Genomic DNA, 19,893 nt, shown 5'->3' with positions numbered 1-19,893 from the left:
TTACTTATTCCCTGTTTTTTAATATATGTTTTCAGGTTTGATGTTCTAAGTAATGCTTTGATTAACATACACCTTCATATGTTATTCTCTTGCTTTGTATTTTATTTTATTTTTTTTAAAGATTTTATTTATTTTTTTGACAGACAGAGATCACAAGTAGGCCAACAGGCAGGTGGGGGAGGGGGGAAGCAGGCTCCCTGCTGAGCAGAGAGCCCAATTCGGGGCTCAATCCCAGGACCCTGAGATCATGACCTGAGCCAAAAGCAGAGGCTTTAACCCACTGAGCCACCCAGGTGCCCCTTGCCTTTGTATTTTAAAATGAAGAAAGATTCTGAACATCCCTAGTACTTTCAAGGATTTAGTATTCCTTTGAAATACTTTGTTGTTTTCCTCTCACTGAAAGATCAGGTGTTTTGGTCTGTGTTTAATAATCAGTTGTTTCTCATACCTTGGGAACAAGCTTTCTGTTTTTACACAGTGGAAATAGCTAAGAAGGGAGGGCAGTGTACTTCCGATGTCATACTAATGAGCATATGCAGTTATAAGTGGGACAGAGACAGTGATTCTGGGGAGCCTCAGAGAACACTGTCTCCCAATACCAGCCAGAAAAGTCTTGGTATTTTCAGTCCATGGGTTGATGTAACCTACCCTGGAATCATCAAGTGATGTGTTTCAAGGAGTACTGCAGGTAGTTAAAACATACGTTATGGTCAGGAAGTTGAAGATAAATAACTCAAGCCTTCCTGAGAACCCCTGCACCACACCATCTCAGCTGGGAGCTTGATGGCTGTCGAAGGCCAGTTAGGGAAGCAAAGAGTGAATAGGTCCTCGTGAAAGGTGGCATCTTCAGGACATCAGCTGGGCTGACTTTTTTTTTTTTTTTTTTAAACAAAGGTAAATCAGTTGGTCTATTTACAGAAAGTGTAAGGGCACTTTGGCCCATGGGACATTTTAGACTTGCTTTCAGCCTGACATAGAATAAATACTAACCTTTAATGAACAAACATTTCCAAAGACCTTCTGTAGTTAAACACCCATGTTTGGTGTTGGAGATGCAAAAATACATTAGGAAAAAAAAAAAACAAAACACAAAACCCAGCGCATTATCTATCCTAGAATTGCTTACAACCTCTTGGCAGAGAGACACATAAACAATTAGAATAAAATATGATAATAGCGATATCATGAGATCTCTTGAAGTAATTCTAAATGTTTAAGTATAAAGAGCCATCAAATTGCCAAAAATGGCTTGTCGGTTCATAAATGATGCTTTTAATTTAAAAAAGATACTATTCCTAGATATTAAAATAATAACAATTGTGTTTTAAATATTACTCTGATGGTTCAAAGCATTGTCACAGATGCTGGAAATGACCTAAAGAAGTCACCTAGTACAGCCCCTCCCTTTAGGAACCTCAGAAAGTAAGTGACTCATTCAAGGTTCCCCAGGGACTTGATGGTAGAGATAGGACTATAATTCATGTCCTCCTTCCGGTGGTCCAGTGATCTTTCTCTTCCACAGCCTACAGTATTTTATACTGAGCCCCCCTGCCCTCTCTTAGTACCCATTTTTGGTATGACTGACACAATTTGTATGAAAACTTGAGGAAGAGGTGCCTCAAATGTGAACTGACACATTGGACATCTCATTAGTACCCATTGGAGTTTGTCGACTTCCTTATTCATGTAAAAGAGAATTATAGCAAGCTTCCCAAGGGTCTAACAACCTTCTCAAGGGTATAACTCAAGTTATACCTTTATGTGCCTCAGTTCTCCCTAAACTCCTGCCAAATACTTTCAGGGGTACACAAGTCTAGTTCGTGTGTTGGTGTACTAGTCCTTCTGGTCCAGATTATCCGACATTTTCTTCTGCCTTGATTCACTGCGGTGATTTTCCCTTCAAGGCTGGTTGTAACCGAGGGTACAGCTGCTGTTGAGGGGGCCAACGAGAGTGCCTAGCTTTCTGGGGTGGGGGCTGAGGACACTAGTATCTTTGCTAAGGGGACCATCTTCTCTTATTGCTTGTGCTAAAGTTGCTACATTCCAGGCTCTTGATACATCACCAAGATTTGACTGAATCTGGTGAAAAATCCGAGTTTTCCCTTCCTTCAGTTGTGATTCACTGGGTTGTGACCAGGTTGCACTCTCCAGTTCTCTCTTCCAATAGGAAACTCTTAGCCCCACATGCAAATAGTCTCTGGGACGCTCACCAAGTGGGCTCTCAAGACATGAGACAAATCCTAGGATGAAGAGACCTTAGGCTCGAAGCATAAAATCACTACCTAACTGGAAAAGCCTGGGTTCCATGGATGTTACACAAGTTCCAAGGGAAAAAGAGGCTGTGACCATGGGAAACACTGATTTCAACCAGTGAAGTAGATTTATTTTGGTGGGGGAAAGAATAGCAGCTTTCTTCCGAGGTATAACGTATGTAACGTTAATCCACTCACGAATGCAGGAATCAATGATTTTTTTTTTAGCATATTTATGAAGCTGTCCAACTGTCACAAAATAATCCAATTTTAAAACATTCCTATCATTCCCCCCAACCCACATTTCCTTAAGTTTACTTACAGCCAATCCCCACTCCCACCCAGAGACTTTCTGTCTCTGTGGATTTGCCTGTTCTGGACGTTTCATGTAAGAGGTCCTATAATACGCGGCCTTTGGCATTTGGCTTCTCGGACTTGGCGTATTGTTTTTGAGGCTCGTGCATGAATTATGTATCAGTACTTTGTGCCTTCCTTTTGCTGGTGATTATCCCATTGCCTGGCTATACCACATTTTGTGAAGGACACTTGTATTATTCCCAGTTTGGGGCTGTTATAAATTATAATATCAGCCTTCCTATATTAGTCTTTGGGTGGAATTTTTTTTTTTTTAATTTCTCTCAGGCAGATACTTAAGATGGAATGGCTGGCGTATTTTTTTTTAAATTATTTATTTAGTTACTTGACAGAGAGAGGGCATAAGCAGGCAGAGAGGCAGGCAGAGGCAGAGAGAGAAGCAGGTTCCCCACTGAGCAAGGAGCCCGATGCGGGGCTCGATCCCAGGACCCTGAGATCATGACCCAAGCCGAAGGCAGCAGCTTAACCCACTGAGCCACCCAGGTGTCCCGGCTGGTGTATTTTGTAAGCACGTGCCTAACATTTTAAGAAACTGCCACGCTGCTTTCCGAAGGAGCTGAGCCGTACCTCATCCCCAGCACCTCTAGATGAGGTACGGGGTGCAGCCCACTATATTGTTAAGTCAGTATCTATTCAGGTCTTTCACAGACCGGAACCTAGGAGTGTTCAGTTTGAATCTCCAGAAGAGAACAGTGAACGGGATATGCCATGTTTCCCAAACTTCTTTGCTCCTGGAACGCTACCTCTTCCCCCTACGCCTCCCGAAATGAGCTTATGAAGGCCCTAACGTTCTAGAGCACCCATTTCGGGAAGCATTACATCATTCTATTCTGATAGTATTTTTAGCTTTGTTCTCTGTGATATTTAATTACACACAAGGGTGTACCACACAGGGATGCTGAGTCGAACAGCACAGACTCAGAGGTTCAGGGAACGTGAGAGGTAAGAGAAGAGGCTGACGAGGTTGGGGCTGGCATGCGTCAGAGAGGGAGCGGTTTTCATGAGGAACGAAATGCCAGTTTGTTTTTCTCTGTACTTGGTTCCCCGGCGCGGCCCAGATGGACCCCCACATCTCAAGCTGGGCCGGGCTCACGTCGAGATGCTGGCTACACGTTAATTGTCAACGCTCCGTCAGCTAACGATCACGATGACAGCAACAACAAAGATAATCAGATAAAATTTACATCCGTCACATCTGTGCCCGGCCCCCTGCTAAGCGTTCTTCACGGAGTACCTCACATGGGTGCTTTTATTACAACTGCTTTACAGATAAGGAAATTGAGGCCCGAAATGAAGAGCTTGTGTGCTCAGGCCATAGGGTGTGGTGCAGTCAGGACTGGAACTGGGGCCCCCTGATGCACGAGTTTGTGCTCTTGGGCCCCTCTACTCTGTGTCCCACCACCCCACCCAAAAAGGCAATCTGAAAGAAGTCTGGAAACAGATTTTCATTTTGGTTATACAGCACCTGGAGGATTCCAGAAAGATTTCCAGTCTAGAGTTTGACCTCCAAGCATCACCACTGTCCTAATCACCTCACCTTCTCTTGTCTGCTGAGAGGACGTGCACCATCTGTTCTCCTACGGGAGTCTCCTCGTGTCTGTCCTTCTCCTCCAGTCCCATGGCCACTACCTTTGTCCTGGCCTCATCTCGCCTCTGGATGTTTACCCTCCCCACCATGAAATTTCTACCTAGTTTCATTGTTCCTAGGTTTTCTCTTAAAAAACCAGGTCACCTATTCCCACCAGGGAGATCTTTCTAGATCCCTGCTCGGTGGGACAGGCTGCTCTGCTCACTTCAACAACTGTCATGGCTCCCTTTGCTCAGAGGAAGATTCCCAGTCCTTGAGAAGGGCATTCAGACCGACTGCTCTTCATGACCCCATTCTATCGCCTCTAAGTCTCCCTTCTTGGTTCGGCTGCTGTAGGCAGGTGTTTCACTGCTGCCCAAACAAGCTAAGTCATGTTCTCTCCATGACTTTGCTGATCCTTGGTCTCCAGTGCACAGTGGCCTCCTCTCCTTCTGGCTTCTCTGAGCCCTTTTCTGCCCTTGACAGGCCCCAGCCTCTAGGATGCTGTTCCAGCACATTCCATAAAGACCCGTCCCTCTTCTGAACTCCTGGGAGAGCCTACAGTTGTGATGTCTTCAGCATCAGTCTTGTTTACTGTGAAATGAGTACTTAATAATAGCCCTTGCCTCATAGGGTTAAATAAAAAAACAGGATACATGTGATACCTCTTAGCCTAGTACCTGGGACAAAGCCACAAGGCAAGTATTCAATAAATAAAAGATACCTTTATTAATAAATGAAAGATACTATTATTAATAATTAAGATAGTCATTTTTATTACTGCATGCATGACTCTTCCATGAGGAATGGATGTCTTGAGAATGGGGCTCAGGTCATGTCGTATCTATCACATGGCCTGAAACACCAGAGGTCCTGGGGGGCGTTTATGCAGGATGGGCACACAAAGCCTAACCTGAGGGTCAGAGACTTGATGCCACTCTTGGCTCTGCAGGGAATGGGGCGTGTGACCTTAACTTGTCTATTTGGAGTCTATTTGGACTTCATTGGAGTCCTTGGGATGTTTGTACCCCCTCCCTAAGGTTCTCCGTGAACATGCTTCAGATCCAATCCCTGATGGTTGGTTTTCTGTGTTAACTTGGATACCTTCTTTGATCCTCCCTAACCCTCAGTTTTCTGCATCCATAAAATGGAGAGAATGGTTTTGCTTCATGATTGGCTGTGAGGATACACGGTTATTGCTTTTCAGTCAATAGTTGCTCTCATGCTTATTCTCTTATTGCTGGCTAGAGGATAAACACTTGGCTTGTTAATGTTGTTGAGTTAGTTCATTTCCTGGGGCTGCCTTAACCAAGTACAACAGTGTGGGTGTCTTAAACAAAGAAATCCACCATCTTATTGTTATGAAGGCTAGAAATCCGCAGTCAGGGTTGGTTCCTTTGGAGGGCAATAAGGGACATTTCTCGTCTAGCTTTGGGTAGCCTCAGGCATTGGTTTGTAGATGGTGCTTCTGAGATACTGGGGGGTTAGTGCTTCAATATACCTTCTTGGGGATTCACATTGAAAGTGATTAATGGTTGTATTCTCTGGAAAATGCTTTGCTGGAAAAATAACTTGGCATTTCTCAATGGAAGAGAAAACAACCCCACAACACCCGACGGTGACTCCTCGTGACTCGACTGCCCTCGCCATCTGCAGAAGCTCATTTCACTGGATCAGATGAGTAGAATTAGCTTCGACAGAGATCTCTTTCTTTCCACAAAGTCAGTCCCAGGACCTCTGCCCCTTATGACATTTTCCTCATATACTTTTAGAATTGCAAATCTATCATTTCTGGTTCACGACATTCTTTGCAGAGCCCCCAGGATGGAAATAACACACCAGATCTCAGGCAGTTGGCATTCTTTCTGGGTTTTTTTTTTTTTTTTATAGCACTCTGCAAAACTCTCATGCTGTTTACATGTGATTTATATTCCTCCTGTGATTCCTAAATGGATATAATGAAAACAGATTTAGAATATTAATCTGACATGGTTCAGGCCGGCATGGTCCCATACAGTTTTATTTAGTGGGGATGGTAAAAAATCTGAAAAGATAAAGTGAGAATCAGTCCTTAGTAAATCTTTCTTGCTGGCTCTTAAGACGCTGTTCCTGGGAAAGCTGTCCATTGGAGTCCTTGGGATGTTTGTGGAAAATGTAGGTTTCAAGGTCCCACCCACCATTCTGCAAGTTTTAAGTCTTTGGAGGAGGGGTCCTGGGATTTGCATTTCCAATAAGTCCCTCAAACCCCTGTGGTCCTGGCCTACCCTACCTTTGAGAAGTACCACCCAGAAAAAATGTGGGGTTTTTTGTGTCACATGAGTTCCAGAGCTAGAGTCTTTCCAGGGCTGAGGGTGAGGAGAGCCGGGCAGGTAGTCGTGAGGCATGGGGATGAGTGGGTCCCATCTGTTGTGGGGTGGCATCTTCGTGTGGATTTCAGATGGGACAGGGAGGCCTATGAAGGCTGAAGGCACATATACACAACAGCAGGTGAGTTGAGCTGGGGCGGCCAGCTGTGAAGGGGTCCAGCAGCCAGGGAGAGCTGAAGTGGGGTCAGGTGTCTGGGAGGGGCCTTACTTCTACCCCTGAGGGCCACACAGAGAGCAGCTGGGTCTTTGTGTCCCTCCTGGGAAGCTAAGTGAAAACTCAGACCCTGGAGCTGAACCAGCCCCTCTGCATGCTCTGGGAATCTGCATTCTAAAGCTCTCTGGGTGGTCTAATGTGACAGTCCCTCTGAACAGCATTTGGGAAGCACAGGGACCATGGAAAGAATGGACTTTGGGAATCAGTGGGTCTGGTGTTGAGTCCTCGCAGTTTGATCTTGACCTAACTCCAGCTGAGCTACGGTTTCTTTATCCGTAAAATGAAAGTACAAATACTTGCTTCTTCTTCTTCTTCTTGTTCTGATCGTTGTGACGATTATGGAGAAGGGACATGACACATTGAGCACAGTTTCTGGCCCACAGTAGGCTCCATGTAGTGGTGGCTCCAAACCTTGTGAGAACTGAGATTCAAAGGATGGGATTGGGACAAAGGGTGCCAGTCGCTGGGCATGAGAATCAGCAGGTGGTCTCGGGGATTGGCCTTGGCTCTGGTTTCTACAGTTGGAACTTGGAAAATACAAGAGCAACTACTATGTCAGGGCTAAAATAATATTTCCCACGCAGGTCTGATGCTGTTGCAAGTATTTTATGAACAATCTATTTTATGAACAATTACTATTGTTATCTCCATTTTACAGATGAGAAAGCAGAGCCTCAGAGAGAAGTAAGCACGGTCACACAGCCCTGATGTAGCAGCATCGAGCTTTCCAGCTCTGGGTTTTCAACAGCTTTTCCTCCTTAGCTCAGCCAAGGACAAGATCAGAGGGGCCCTTGAACCAAAGTGCTGAGTCTCAAAGTGAGCTGGGCCTTTGGAGAAATGGTCCTGGAGGTTTGCCACCGCATTCTAGATATAAAATCGCACAGCCACCTCATAACAAAGTCAGAAAAGCTGGCATTTTTCTAACAGAAGCTGAGCTGTAATAAACATGCCCTATTGCCACCGGCTTGATAAATTCTAAAAGAAAATCCCATAACACAAAATCGTCTTGTCTTGAGAATCCCTTGGCCACTTTCTGTTTCCTTCTTTTGTACGAGTTGACCCCTTTCATAGGTTACTCAGCACCTCCGAGGGCCTCTCTGGCCACTGTTGTTTCTCCTCTTCTCCTTTGTCTCACTGATTCAGTCCTTATTCATTTGATATGAATCCAAATGTCGAATCAAGATTTCCCCCACCTCGCGCTGGCCTTTGTAAACGTATTTGTTTCCTTCTGAGGGTATTTTCAGACTTTCCGTATTTTGTGACACTCCTCTCTCCCTTTTCTGTACTCCAGGGCATAGCCTTCAATAGCAGAACAAATCAGTCCTGCTAGCAAGCTACCAAGTCCTGTGGGCTCCTTGTCAAGGAAAACAGCTGGTCCCATTTCTAATTAACATCTCCCCACAAAATTCTGCTGGGCCACTGAAGGAGACCAGACCAGAATTTGGAACTTTCCAAAGACTTGCCATATATATTGAATGTGAAAAGTTACTTACATTGTCTTTGCGTCAGTCTGATCTGTTTGGGAACCAAGGAGGAGAATCACCCAAGAAGTCACACAGACAGATTCTACCTTTAACGCCTCTGTATATAGAATGGATGATGGTTATCGAAATAATCCAAACCTCTACCACGGTGCAAGAGATATAGCTCGAGAGGCGAGCCGGCAGTCCCGGACCCAAGGGATGGATGACTACAAGTATCAGGACAACTATGAGGGCTATGCCGCCGGTGACGGCTATTACCGTGGCAACGAGTCCAACCCAGAGGAGGACGCACAGAGTGATGTTACAGAGGGCCATGATGAGGACGATGAGATCTATGAGGGCGAGTACCAGGGCATCCCTCACCCAGATGATGTCAAGGCCAAGCAAGCCAAGATGGCGCCCTCCAGGGCAGATGGCCTTCGGGGCCAGGCTGACCTGATGGCGGAGAGGATGGAGGATGAGGAGCAGTTGGCCCACCAGTACGAGAACATCATTGATGAGTGCGGCCATGGGCGTTTCCAGTGGATCCTTTTTTTCGTCTTGGGTTTGGCCCTGATGGCTGATGGAGTGGAGGTGTTCGTGGTGAGTTTTGCCCTGCCCAGTGCAGAGAAGGACATGTGTCTGTCCAGTTCCAAAAAAGGAATGCTTGGTAAGTAGAAATTTCCAAAGATCATTCTCTTTGTGGCGTTAAATTATGAGGGGGAAAGAGCAGTAAAATTTGTATAGCACCTGTCACTATTGGGCACCTGCAGTCTGCCACGATGCCCTTGCAAAGCTCTCACTTTACCTCCATTTGTCTTGAAGGCATTTTTATCTCAGAGAAAATTAATTGGCTCAAGTTTACCCAGGGAATAAGTGTAAGAATTTGCATCCTTGCTCAAGTCTCTCTAACTCTAAAGTTCTTAGTTCTTTTTCCAAGCCTTATTGCCTTTTTGAGGGTGAAACTTCTCTCACCTTCATATTAAACCACCTTCCATATCCAAATGACTAATACATTTTGTGAGTGGTAGGCCAGAAGGCCTCTTCCTCCCAGCTCTCTCTAGAGAATCTGGTGGCATCTGTCCCCAGTTTCTCTTGTATGCAAGTGTTAGTGGGCAGACTGCCTACGTACCTTGGGGATGCACTCTAGGTTGAGCTTACCCCCAGATCCCCTGCTGGCCATTGGGAGCCACGCTGTAAAGCACAGATGGATTCCACAGGATGGAGGACCAGCCCTGCACATCAGTAATGAGACTGGCACCATGAGAGCCAAGCCTCAGCTATTAGGGCCTGAGACAAAGAGGATTTTGTGAAGTTAGAGGGAAGATGGACACCAATGATATGGTGTAGAAGAGATTTACCATAATACAAACAAGGATTTGTCTTGGTCATTCAATGCCTTGGAAACAAACCCATTCTCTAGATGTAGAGTCCATGCAGTTGATTACTTAGCCAACATACAATTATTGAGAACTTACTATGAGTCATGTTCTTAAGAATCCTTAAGAATTCAAAACCTTCCTAGCAACTTACTTCATTTATACAACAATTATTTATTATGTGTATACTGTGTGTCAGTCTCTGTGCTCTGTCCTCGGGGAGAAAATATTGAACCAGATAGACATAGTCCTGACCTCTCAAGGGACTCACACACAGCAGGACAAGTAGGCATTAGCAGACACAGAGAGTCCTTTAATTACTATAGAGATAAGTGCTACAAAATACCTTGTAGGGCTCTCTTCCCCAGGACTCACATTAAAGCAAGGATTGGCAGGGGTGCCTGGTGGTATAATCAGAAGCATCCAACTCTTGGTTACTGCTCCGGTCCTGATCTCAGGGTCCCGATCCCAGGGTTGTGAGATCTTTAGGCTCTGAGCTCAGCCTGGAGTCTAAAGCTACTCTGGATAAGATTGGAATATGAAATAAAGAAAACACCCGCAATAGAGAGTTATTCCTGGAAGCTTTTAAAAATTTGTTTAATCCACTTATGTGTAACTAAGGGGTCATTTAAAATGATTAAACTGTGTCATATATGACCAGTAGGGAACTGAAAGAGATTGAGTATGTACAAATAGTAGGAATGACTTAAGGAGCAAAGCTATCACCCGAAGTTTTTAAACTTTAGTTGCTTTTTTTTTTTTTTAAAGATTTTATTTACTTATTTGATAGAGGTCAAAGTAGGCAGAGAGGCAGGCAGAGAGAGAGGAGGAAGCGGGCTCCCCGCTGAGCAGAGAGCCCGATGCGGGGCTCGATCCCAGGACCCTGGGATCGTGACCTGAGCCGAAGGCAGAGGCTTTAACCCACTGAGCCACCCAGGTGCCCCTAATTGCTTTCTTAAATTGTATTTTTATTTAAAAAATTCTGCTGTGTGCTTTTAAGTTTGAATCCCCCCCCCTTTTTTTTTTTGGTAAAGGCAAAAAACAAAACAAACCCAAGCCCCAAACCAAACCATGTAGTCCCCAGTTGATCTAAACATTTGCAAGCCCTTAATTTGCTTTGTGGTATTCTCAACTGACACCCTGGGTCCCTGTTAGGCCAAGTTGGCAATGTCAGCAACGATTTCATGCCCTCTTGGTCTCTCTGCCACCCCGCTGCTTGGCAGCCTCATTAACAGAGCTGTGGTATGGTTGGAGCTCCCAATGGCTCCCAGGGCAAATGCTGGGAGTTGAGGGAATGTGATCCTAATCTGGAGAGCTCGTATTTGTGCAATTTTTCTTTCTGGGCTTGCTGACTCTATGACTCAGCCCGAGGGCAGGCAGGCTACCTGAGCAGAGACGGACTTCCTATGCACTTATGGGCGCACCACCCCCCGCCCTGTGTGGTCAAGGAAATGGATCCAGGGCTGAAGATGATGGGAAGGTCTCCAGGGGCCGGCATTTTCACACACTGCTTCATTTGACCTTCAGGGTCACCATAGTGATGAGAGGAGTTTCTCCCCATTTGTACATGTCAGGAAATAGGCTCAGAGATCTATATTCTAGGCCACACAGTAATTGCTAGAGCTGGGATTTCAACCCAGGTTTGTCTGATTTCAAATCTTCCCTCATTCTACTCCACCATCCTGCCTTTCTCTCCTACAAGGTCTTTGGAAAAGAGGTTGTGCCACGGGGCAGGACTTCATTCCATGTCATCAAGCACTGTGTAGATTGTTTAGAGGACCATAGGTTACTTCCAACAGAGAGGGGGCATGGTGTGAGAAATGATGCTGTGGGCGCTGGAGTCTGGCCACGAGGCTTTGGCCACTGGCTATGTCATTGATCAGTTAGTGACCTTGGGCAAGTCATAAATTCTCTGAGTTTCCCATAGATACAATAAAGGGAAAGCATTTTTTTTTCTTTTTTTTTTTGTGAGGACTGAATGAGATAAAGCTGGTAAAGCAGCCAGCACTGCACAAAGCCTAAACAACTCTTAGGTCTTGCTATTTTGTATCCTGACATTCTCCTTCCCTGCATTTGTGACGTTATAATTCTTAGGAGGGTGATTTGAGAAAAGTGGTTTAGTTTTTCTGTGCCTTGGTTTCCTTTGTCTGCAAAATGGAGATGACAGCGGGATTTACTTTATAGAGTATTGAGAGGATTCAATGAGTTCTATGCATTTAACTTGCCTAAAACAGGGCTTGCATATAATTGATGCTCAAGATATCTTCATTGTTGTTGTTATTATTATTATTATCATTTATTATATGGTTGTTATTATACTAACCTGATGGCTTGGTAATGATAAACCACCTAAATTCACAGCTAGATCTTCTCAGTTGATGACATTGCATATTTTTTCAGGCCAAATTATTTTTTGCAGACTTTTAAGGTCAAGCTGCCTTACATTGGTTGGTGACAAGGCTTCCTCTCTTCTGTGCTAGCCTAGTTCTTTGTCTTTTTCCTTCCCTCTGTGTGTGTGTGTGTGTGTGTGTGTGTGTGTGTGTGTGCATCTGCATGCTAGCGTGTGTTTATGACTTAATTTTTTGAGAGCAGTTTTAGGTTCACAGCCCAACTGAGAGGAAGGTACAGAGATGTCCTGCATGGCTCTGCCCCTACACATACCTAGTCTCCCCCCATGACCAGTATAGCCCCCCTACCAGAGTGATACATTTGTTATAATTGTTTAACCTATGTGGACATATCCTTATCACCCAAAACTTGTATTTGACTTTCAGTTTAGGGCTCACGCTTGGTGTTATGCAGTCAATGCATTTGGAAGAATGCACAATGACATGTGTCCATTATTATAGTATCATGCAAGGTAGTTTCATTGCCCTAAAAATTCCTCTGTTCTCTACCCATTCAGCCCTTTCCCAACTCCAATCCCTGGAAACCACTGATTTTTTTTTTTTTTTATTGTCTCCGTAAGGTGGTGCCTTTTCCAGAATATTCTATAGTCAGATCATACAGGATGGAGCCTTTTCACAGTGGTTTCTTTCAATTAGTAATGTGCATTTAAATTTGCCTCATGTCCTTTCATGGATTGATAGCTCATGTCTTTTTAGTATTGATTACGATCCCACTGTCAGGATGTACTGCAATTTTGGGATCCACTTATTTTATCCATTCACCTATGAAAGGTGTCTTGGTTGCTTCCAAGCTTTGGCAACTAGAATAAAACTGCTATAAACATCGCATGCAGATTTTTGTGTGGACCAAGGTTTTCAACTCCTTTGGATAAATGCGATTGGTGGATCATATGATGAGAATACGTCTGGTTTTATAAGAAACTGCCAAACTGTCTGTCAAAGTGGCTCTACCACTTTGATTCCCACCAACAGTGAATGAGACCTCCTGTAGCTCCACGCTCTAGCTAGCATTGGGCACTGTTGGTGTTCTGTTTTCTGGCCATTCTTGTAGATGTGTCTCCTTGTTGTTTCAATTTGACTTTCCTGAGGACACACCATGTGGAACATCTTTTCACACACTTGTTTACCAAGTATGTATTTTCTTCTGTGAGTGTCTGTTAAGGTGACTGGCCCATTTTTAAAATTAGGTCATTTCCTTCTTGTTGAGTTTCAAGGGTTCTTTGCACGTTTCAGATAACAGTCCCTTATCGAGATGTGTCTTTTGCAAAAATTTTCTCCCAACCTGTGACTTGTCTTCTCATTCTCTTCTTGACTCTCTCCTGAGCTTTTAGAAAGATGAGAGTTGAGCTCCTTCAAGTGCTGCGTTTTAGTGGGTCGCTCATCTAGAACTGTCTCACTTGGGGAAGAAAAAGTCTGTGAAAATGTTATTAGCATTGAAGGCTCTGCTCTGTTTGGTATCAAGTGGTCATTTTCCTTCAACACGAGGAGAATGCATTCATTTGTTAATGAAAATATTCCTTGGGGCATGTGAGTGGCTCAGTGGGTTAAAGCCTCTGCCTTCGGCTCAGGTCATGATCTCAGGGTCCTGGGATTGAGCCCTACATCGGGCTCTCTGCTCGGCGGGGAGCCTGCTTCCTCTTCCCTCTCTCTCTCTCTCTCTCTCTCTGCTGTCTCTCCGCCTACTTGTGATCTCTGTCAAATAAATAAATAATATCTTTAAAAAAAAAAGAAAATCTTCCTTCGTTATTATTTTTAGAACTACTAAATATTATCACATGCCTGGAATCCCTCTGCTCAATGGCCACACAAAGCCCGCGAGTCATAGCACTGAGTGAATTTTGTTCTTTTATATATGTGTGCTGACTTATTAGCATTATTATGTGAAGGGTAACTTGGTAGCTTACTATCAAACAAGAAGGAAAACTCTGCATACTACTTTTTGGGCTTAAGGAGTATTTTTTATGGAATAAAACTACTTTGTTTTCAAAACCACATCTTCCTTACGAACAGTATATCAAAGAAGATCAATGCAAGGCCAGGGCTTTCAGTAACTCCTTGTTTTCAGAATGTGGTTCAGAACATTTTGAGGATAGATGAGTCTATCAAGGCCTGTCCACACGCCGTGGGACAGAGCAAAATGCTTTTATTTTTTTGACGTCCACTTAAAAAAGTTAAAAATTAGGGAGGGGGCAGATATACAATACTTAATGTCCAACTGTACCATGTATATAATTAAATTTATTTTTTTGCAGTTTTACATTCTGCTTTTTTTTTTTAAATTTAAATTCAATTAGCCAACATAGAGTACATCCTTAGTTTTTGGTGTAGTGTTCAATGGTTCATTAGTTGCATGTAACACCCAGTTCTCTGCTTTTTTTCTTTAATGCAAGGGTAGTTGACACAGATCAATGAGTTTTATTCTAAAGGCAGAACTGGAGCTCATGCAAGAGATATGAAATATAAAACAGCACAGGGGAACTTGAAATGCCACATCCAATATTATCCCTCTGGCCCAAATATGAAGAAAACAAAGACCGTGTAAAGACTGGAGCCTGAGATCAGGCTGCTCTGAAGTCTTTCTCTGAGATTCCATGCTCTTACGTGATTGACGAATGAATTCACATTTCTTTTTAATGCCCTTTCAGCTCACATGGAGGTATTTTCCAGTTATATGTAAAAAATCATTCAAAGGAATGGCATTAAATGTAGGTAGCTCAGGATTGTGTTTGGTGTTTTCAAAGGACACCCGCTTGTTGGCATCTAGTCCCTTGTTCCCTTGCATTTAGTACTGGTGACACGTAGGGCAAACCAATGGCATCCTCCTTTGCCTGCATTGGGTCCACTGACGCCAGTGTTTCTGTACAATTGCAAAAATACTCCTTAAGCTGGTGGATTTACGGTGGACCCTTCCCAGCTTCCTGCTGACTAAAAGAAAGAGAGTGCCATGGAAATTACAACAGGAATGAATGAGGGAAATTCCCAAGTAAACGGACATACTTATTACAGATGGAGAGGAAGTTGCAGGGTTGGGCATGGGCTCAGTATGTGAGTAGCCCAATCCCTGTAAAAGTATATAAAGCCTTTGATATCAGGGGTCCAATCAAGGATTGGACCTTGCCTGGTATGGATCTTTCACAGAATCGTCATGGGCTTTGTTCTGGCTGTATATTGCTGCGCATCAAACAAACAAACAAACAAACAAACAAACAAACCTTGTAGAACCTTTCTTCCTTGTAGAAACAAAACCTTCACATGATTTTCTTTGCTAATGAACCCGCCGTCTGGGCAGACATCTGGCCTCTGCTCTACTTGTCATTACCAGGGGCAACCAGAAGGTGGAGCTGGAATCATCTGAAGGCGTGGCTGGTGCCAGCTGGGGGCTGTTTGTGTTCTATGGTCTCTCTACACCAACATAGTAGCTTTTAAGACAGCTAGATTTCATCCTTATTGGCTCAGGGTTGCCAAGGTCCCTATTCTGAGAGAGAGAGACAAGCAAAAGCCATATATTTAAGTTATTTAAATTCTCGTTATTTAACATACAGTGTAGTTGAGTTTCAGGTGTGTGATATGGTGATTCAACACTTGCATGTGACACCCGGTGCTCATCAAGACAAGTGCTCTCCTTCATGCTCGACCCCTATTTCAGCCATCCTCCTACCCGCCTCCATTCTGGTCACCGTGGGTGTGTGCTCTATATATAGAGTCTGATTCTTGGTTTGCCTCTATCTTCTCTTTTTTTCCCTTTCCTCATTTTTTTTTCTTAAATTCCACATATGAGTGAAATCATGTGGTTATTTGTCTTTCTCTGACTGACTCACTTCACTTAGTTTAATACTCTCCAGATCCATCCATGTCATTGCAAATGACAAGATTTCATCCTTTTTATGACTGAGTAATATTCCTGTGTGTGTCTATGGCTGATTCAAAGGGATACATATGCCCCCATGTTTATATATCAGCATTATCTGCAATAGCCAAATTACAGAAGCAGCCCAATTGTCCACTAATTGATGAATGGATGAAGAAGATGTGAGATATGTAGCCATATATACATATATATACATATATATACATGTATATATGGCTACATATCTCACATCTATATAGATGGCTACATATCTCACATATATGTATATATGTATATATGGCTACATATCTCACATCTTCTTTATCTCACATGTAGCCATATATATATATATGTGAGATATGTAGCCATCTATATATATATATGAGATATGTAGCCATATATACATATATATGGCTACATGTGAGATAAAGAAGATGTGAGATATGTAGCCATATATACATATATACATATATGTGAGATATGTAGCCATCTATATAGATGTGAGATATGTAGCCATATATATATATATATGTATATATGGCTACATATCTCTCACATCTTCTTTATCTCACATGTAGCCATATATATATATATATGTGAGATATGTAGCCATCTATATATATAGATGGGGATATCTATATATATAGATGGCTACATATCTATATATATATATAGCTACATATCTCACATGTATACACACACACACATACATGCACACACACATACAGACATACATTTGTGTGTCTGTATGTGTGTGTGTGTATACCCACATTGGTTTTTTGGGACAAAGTCTGAGAAGGTAGGCAGTGTTAGCAGTGTTACTTCCTCTGCATTCTATTTGTTGAGGCCGTCATAAAGACCTTCTTCATTTCAAGAGGGAGGGGAAATAGATCCTATCTCCTGATGGGGGAGTGAGAAGGCTTTGGAGAGCAGGGAGAAGGAGGGACCAGAAATATTGCTAAGCCATATTGTGCGGTACAGTCAGAGACTGTGTTTTTTTTTTTTTTAAGAGACTTATTTATTTATTTATTTGAGAGAAAGAGAGAGAGAGAGAGAGCATAAGGGGGAGGGTCAGAGGGAGAAGCAGACTCCCTGCTCAGCGGGAAGCCCGATGCGGGACTCCATCAAGGACCCTGGGATCATGACCTGATCCAAAGGCAGATGCTTAGCCGACTGAGCCACCCAGGTGCCCCAGCAACTGCCTGTTTTAAACCAGTCCTCTGGGTGGTCCCTCTCAACAGTACACATGATTGCCATTTAGGGGCTAGATAATTCTTTGCTCTGGAGCCTTGCCCTGGGCATTCAAGGCTGTTAGCAGGATCCCGGGCCTTGACCCCGTCAGATGCCCAAAGCACCCAGCTCCCACTTACGACAACCGAAAGTATATCCAGATGTGGCCAAGGGTCCCCCAGGGAGGGGTGCAGTGGGGTGGGTGGCAGGGAGGGAATGGGCTCCAGCCGAGAACCACTTCTAGACAAGCATGCTCAGCCCCGGCTGCCCCTGAGGTCACCTGCGGAGCTGTTACACAGACAGGCCCTGCTCGAGAATAATTCGGTCAGAATCTTTGTGGGTGGGGTGTGGGCGCAGGCATTTGCTAACAGCTTCCTGGTGATTCCGGGTGCAGCCAGGTTCCAGAACTAAGCATTTTACAGACTCTCAGACGTAGTGGGAGCTGCTGAGAGATCAGGGTTTTTGCTTATGGTTCTCAGTAGAAACTGTCCCTGAAAGACTTCCTTCTTATGTTTGTGATGATAGCTGGGATGTTCTCCTGCACCTCGGTCAGCACGAGAAAACGGGGTTGCACCCGAAAATCACGTTTCCTGTTGCACAGTGCTTTACAGATTTTTTTTAAAAGATTTTTATTTATTTATTTATTTATTTTATTATTTTATATATTTTTATTTATTTATTTGACAGACAGAGATCACAAGTAGGCAGAGAGGCAGGCAGAGAGAGAGAGGATGAAGCAGGCTCCCCGCAGAGCAGAGAGCCCAATGTGGAGCTTGATCCCAGGACCCTGAGATCATGACCTGAGCTGAAGGCAGAGGCTTTAACCCACTGAGCCACCCAGGCACCCCATTGTGCTTTACAAATCTTTAGTGGTATTCATGGATACTCTGAATTTTAAATGACCCCATGAGATGGCCAGTGCAATAATCCCCCATTTACATGATGAGCAAAATGAGGTTGGAGATGCCTCCTGCTGGGCTACTGTTCAGTTCCTAAAGCCATTTTTCTGTCTTGTTTGTCAGTCACTGCCACTCATCTTCACCGGGGGTTACTCTCCAGGCTGGGCAGTTATTTTCTCTTGCACAGGTGTATCCAGAGCCAAAGGAGAACCGGTGCTAAAAATTCAGTTATTTCCCAGTGCCTGGTACAACCTCTGTGACCTTTCTTCTCATCTGAAAGCCAATCATAATTGCTCCCACCAAGGGCTATAATCTGATAATATAACTTCCCTTGCAACCATTCTGGACTAGGCCTTTTCTGTATGACATTTCTCATCCTTAGAGCAACCTGCAAGGAAAGCATTGTTTTCAGCATTTTATAGTTGGGAAAAGTTAGGCTCCAAGAGATTGAAGTAACTTGTCATAAGTAGTTAGTAATACTACCATTACTACTAACCACTCAAATCCTATCCAGAACTTGAAACCAGTGATTAGGTCTGACTTCAAAGTCTATTGCTTCTCCATTCCTTTGCTGTCCCATCCTTGGAAGTTGATTCTAGGTGCCGTTAACCTTAAAAAATCCTTTTAAATGAAATACATCATTCCAGTACAATGCAAGCATGGGGTCCCCATGGGAGTGCTGGAGTGGGGTACATAGCCCCTCTCTGTAGGTGAGAGCAGGATGTAGTCCACGTCCCAACCAGCTGCACCAGAAAGGCAGGTGCAGACTTTTTGGGGATTCACAACAGTCCCTGAGGCATAGGCCATCAACCCAAGTAGACTGTCCAGAGAGTGAGGAGCCATGCTGCCCTCCTGTATTAGGTCATGGAAAGGCTCCCAAGGAACGATCCTTCACCCTGTAGAGACCAGAGCAGCAGAGGCGAAAAGAACTCCCCCATACCCGCACTGCCAAGAAGCATGTCCGAAATGGAGTTCATAACTACTCAACTAAAATGGTCCTCTGTAGGGGCGCCTGGGTGGCTCAGTGGGTTAAAATGGTCCTTTGTAGGCCAGTGGTTGTAAAAATCCCTCTTTATTTATAAATCATGGGCAGCACAAACCCAGATGAGCTGGCTTTCATTTTGCGGAGCATTGTTTCAGTTTCCAGAAAAAGTCTCAAATAGTAGCCTGGCAGGGATGAGGGAAGGGAGAGTCAGGTGGGTGGTCCTGGGATTGTAATCACGTCTGACATGCCCCATGGGGTCCACTGAACGGACGGAACGTGGACACTTTCTACTCCATGGGGGTAGCTGGGGCTGCTCGAATGTGCTGAGTGAGCATTTTCTGCTTCACTGCTGGAGTTTTTGCTGACTCAGAGTCTGCTGGGGATAGGTAGGAGATGAACCAGAGAAGTTTTATCCTCTCCTTGGCCCCTCTGCCTCACCAATCCAGAAAGGGAAGTCCCAGAAAAGGAAGGGTTATCCTTGAAAGGAGATATGATGACAAATTATAAGGCATAAGCCATTAATTATAACACTATGGAGTCATCTAATATTAGAAGTGAAAGGGATAAAGGAAACCTCGACTCTAACCAGAGGAAACTGAGCCTCAAGAGCAGGTGAGTTGGTCAAGGTCAGACACGCAGAGAGTGGGGCCTGGGTCCCCTGACATCTGGCACAGAGCTCTTTGCTTTATACCAGGTTGTCTTGTCTTTCGCTCTTAAGGAAGACTGTATAAATCAATCAGATGATCTTTTATTTATGATTTTTTTTTTTTTTTTTTTTAGGAGGCAGTATGTGTCTTGGATGCATTCAGTTGCTGACAGCAATGGCTTTGAATTGTAGAGAGGTTTATTTACTTATCAAGAATTCCCAGACTGGGTGGATCTAGGCGTGGGTCAGTGGTTCACTAATG

General features: G+C 44.0%; 1 protein-coding gene across 4 annotated transcripts in view; it reads left to right on the top strand.

Moving 5' to 3' along the window:
• SV2B (synaptic vesicle glycoprotein 2B) overlaps window positions 1-19,893 on the top strand; it is a 181,316-nt gene that overhangs the window by 102,954 nt on the left and 58,469 nt on the right. For all 4 annotated transcript variants that reach the window (XM_082736026.1, XM_082736025.1, XM_082736024.1 and 1 more), the window contains exon 2: window positions 8,066-8,907. In XM_082736026.1, coding sequence (XP_082592152.1) covers window positions 8,367-8,907 — 541 coding nt within the window. In that variant the 5' untranslated portion in view covers window positions 8,066-8,366. The remainder of the gene's footprint in view (window positions 1-8,065; window positions 8,908-19,893) is intronic.

Source organism: Mustela nivalis (genome assembly GCF_964662115.1).
Source record: "Mustela nivalis genome assembly, chromosome: 6".
In the NCBI taxonomy this organism is placed as follows: Eukaryota; Metazoa; Chordata; class Mammalia; order Carnivora; family Mustelidae; genus Mustela; species Mustela nivalis.
The sequence above is the reverse complement of the archived record's forward strand: the minus strand, read 5'-3'. Positions and strand labels throughout refer to the sequence as shown.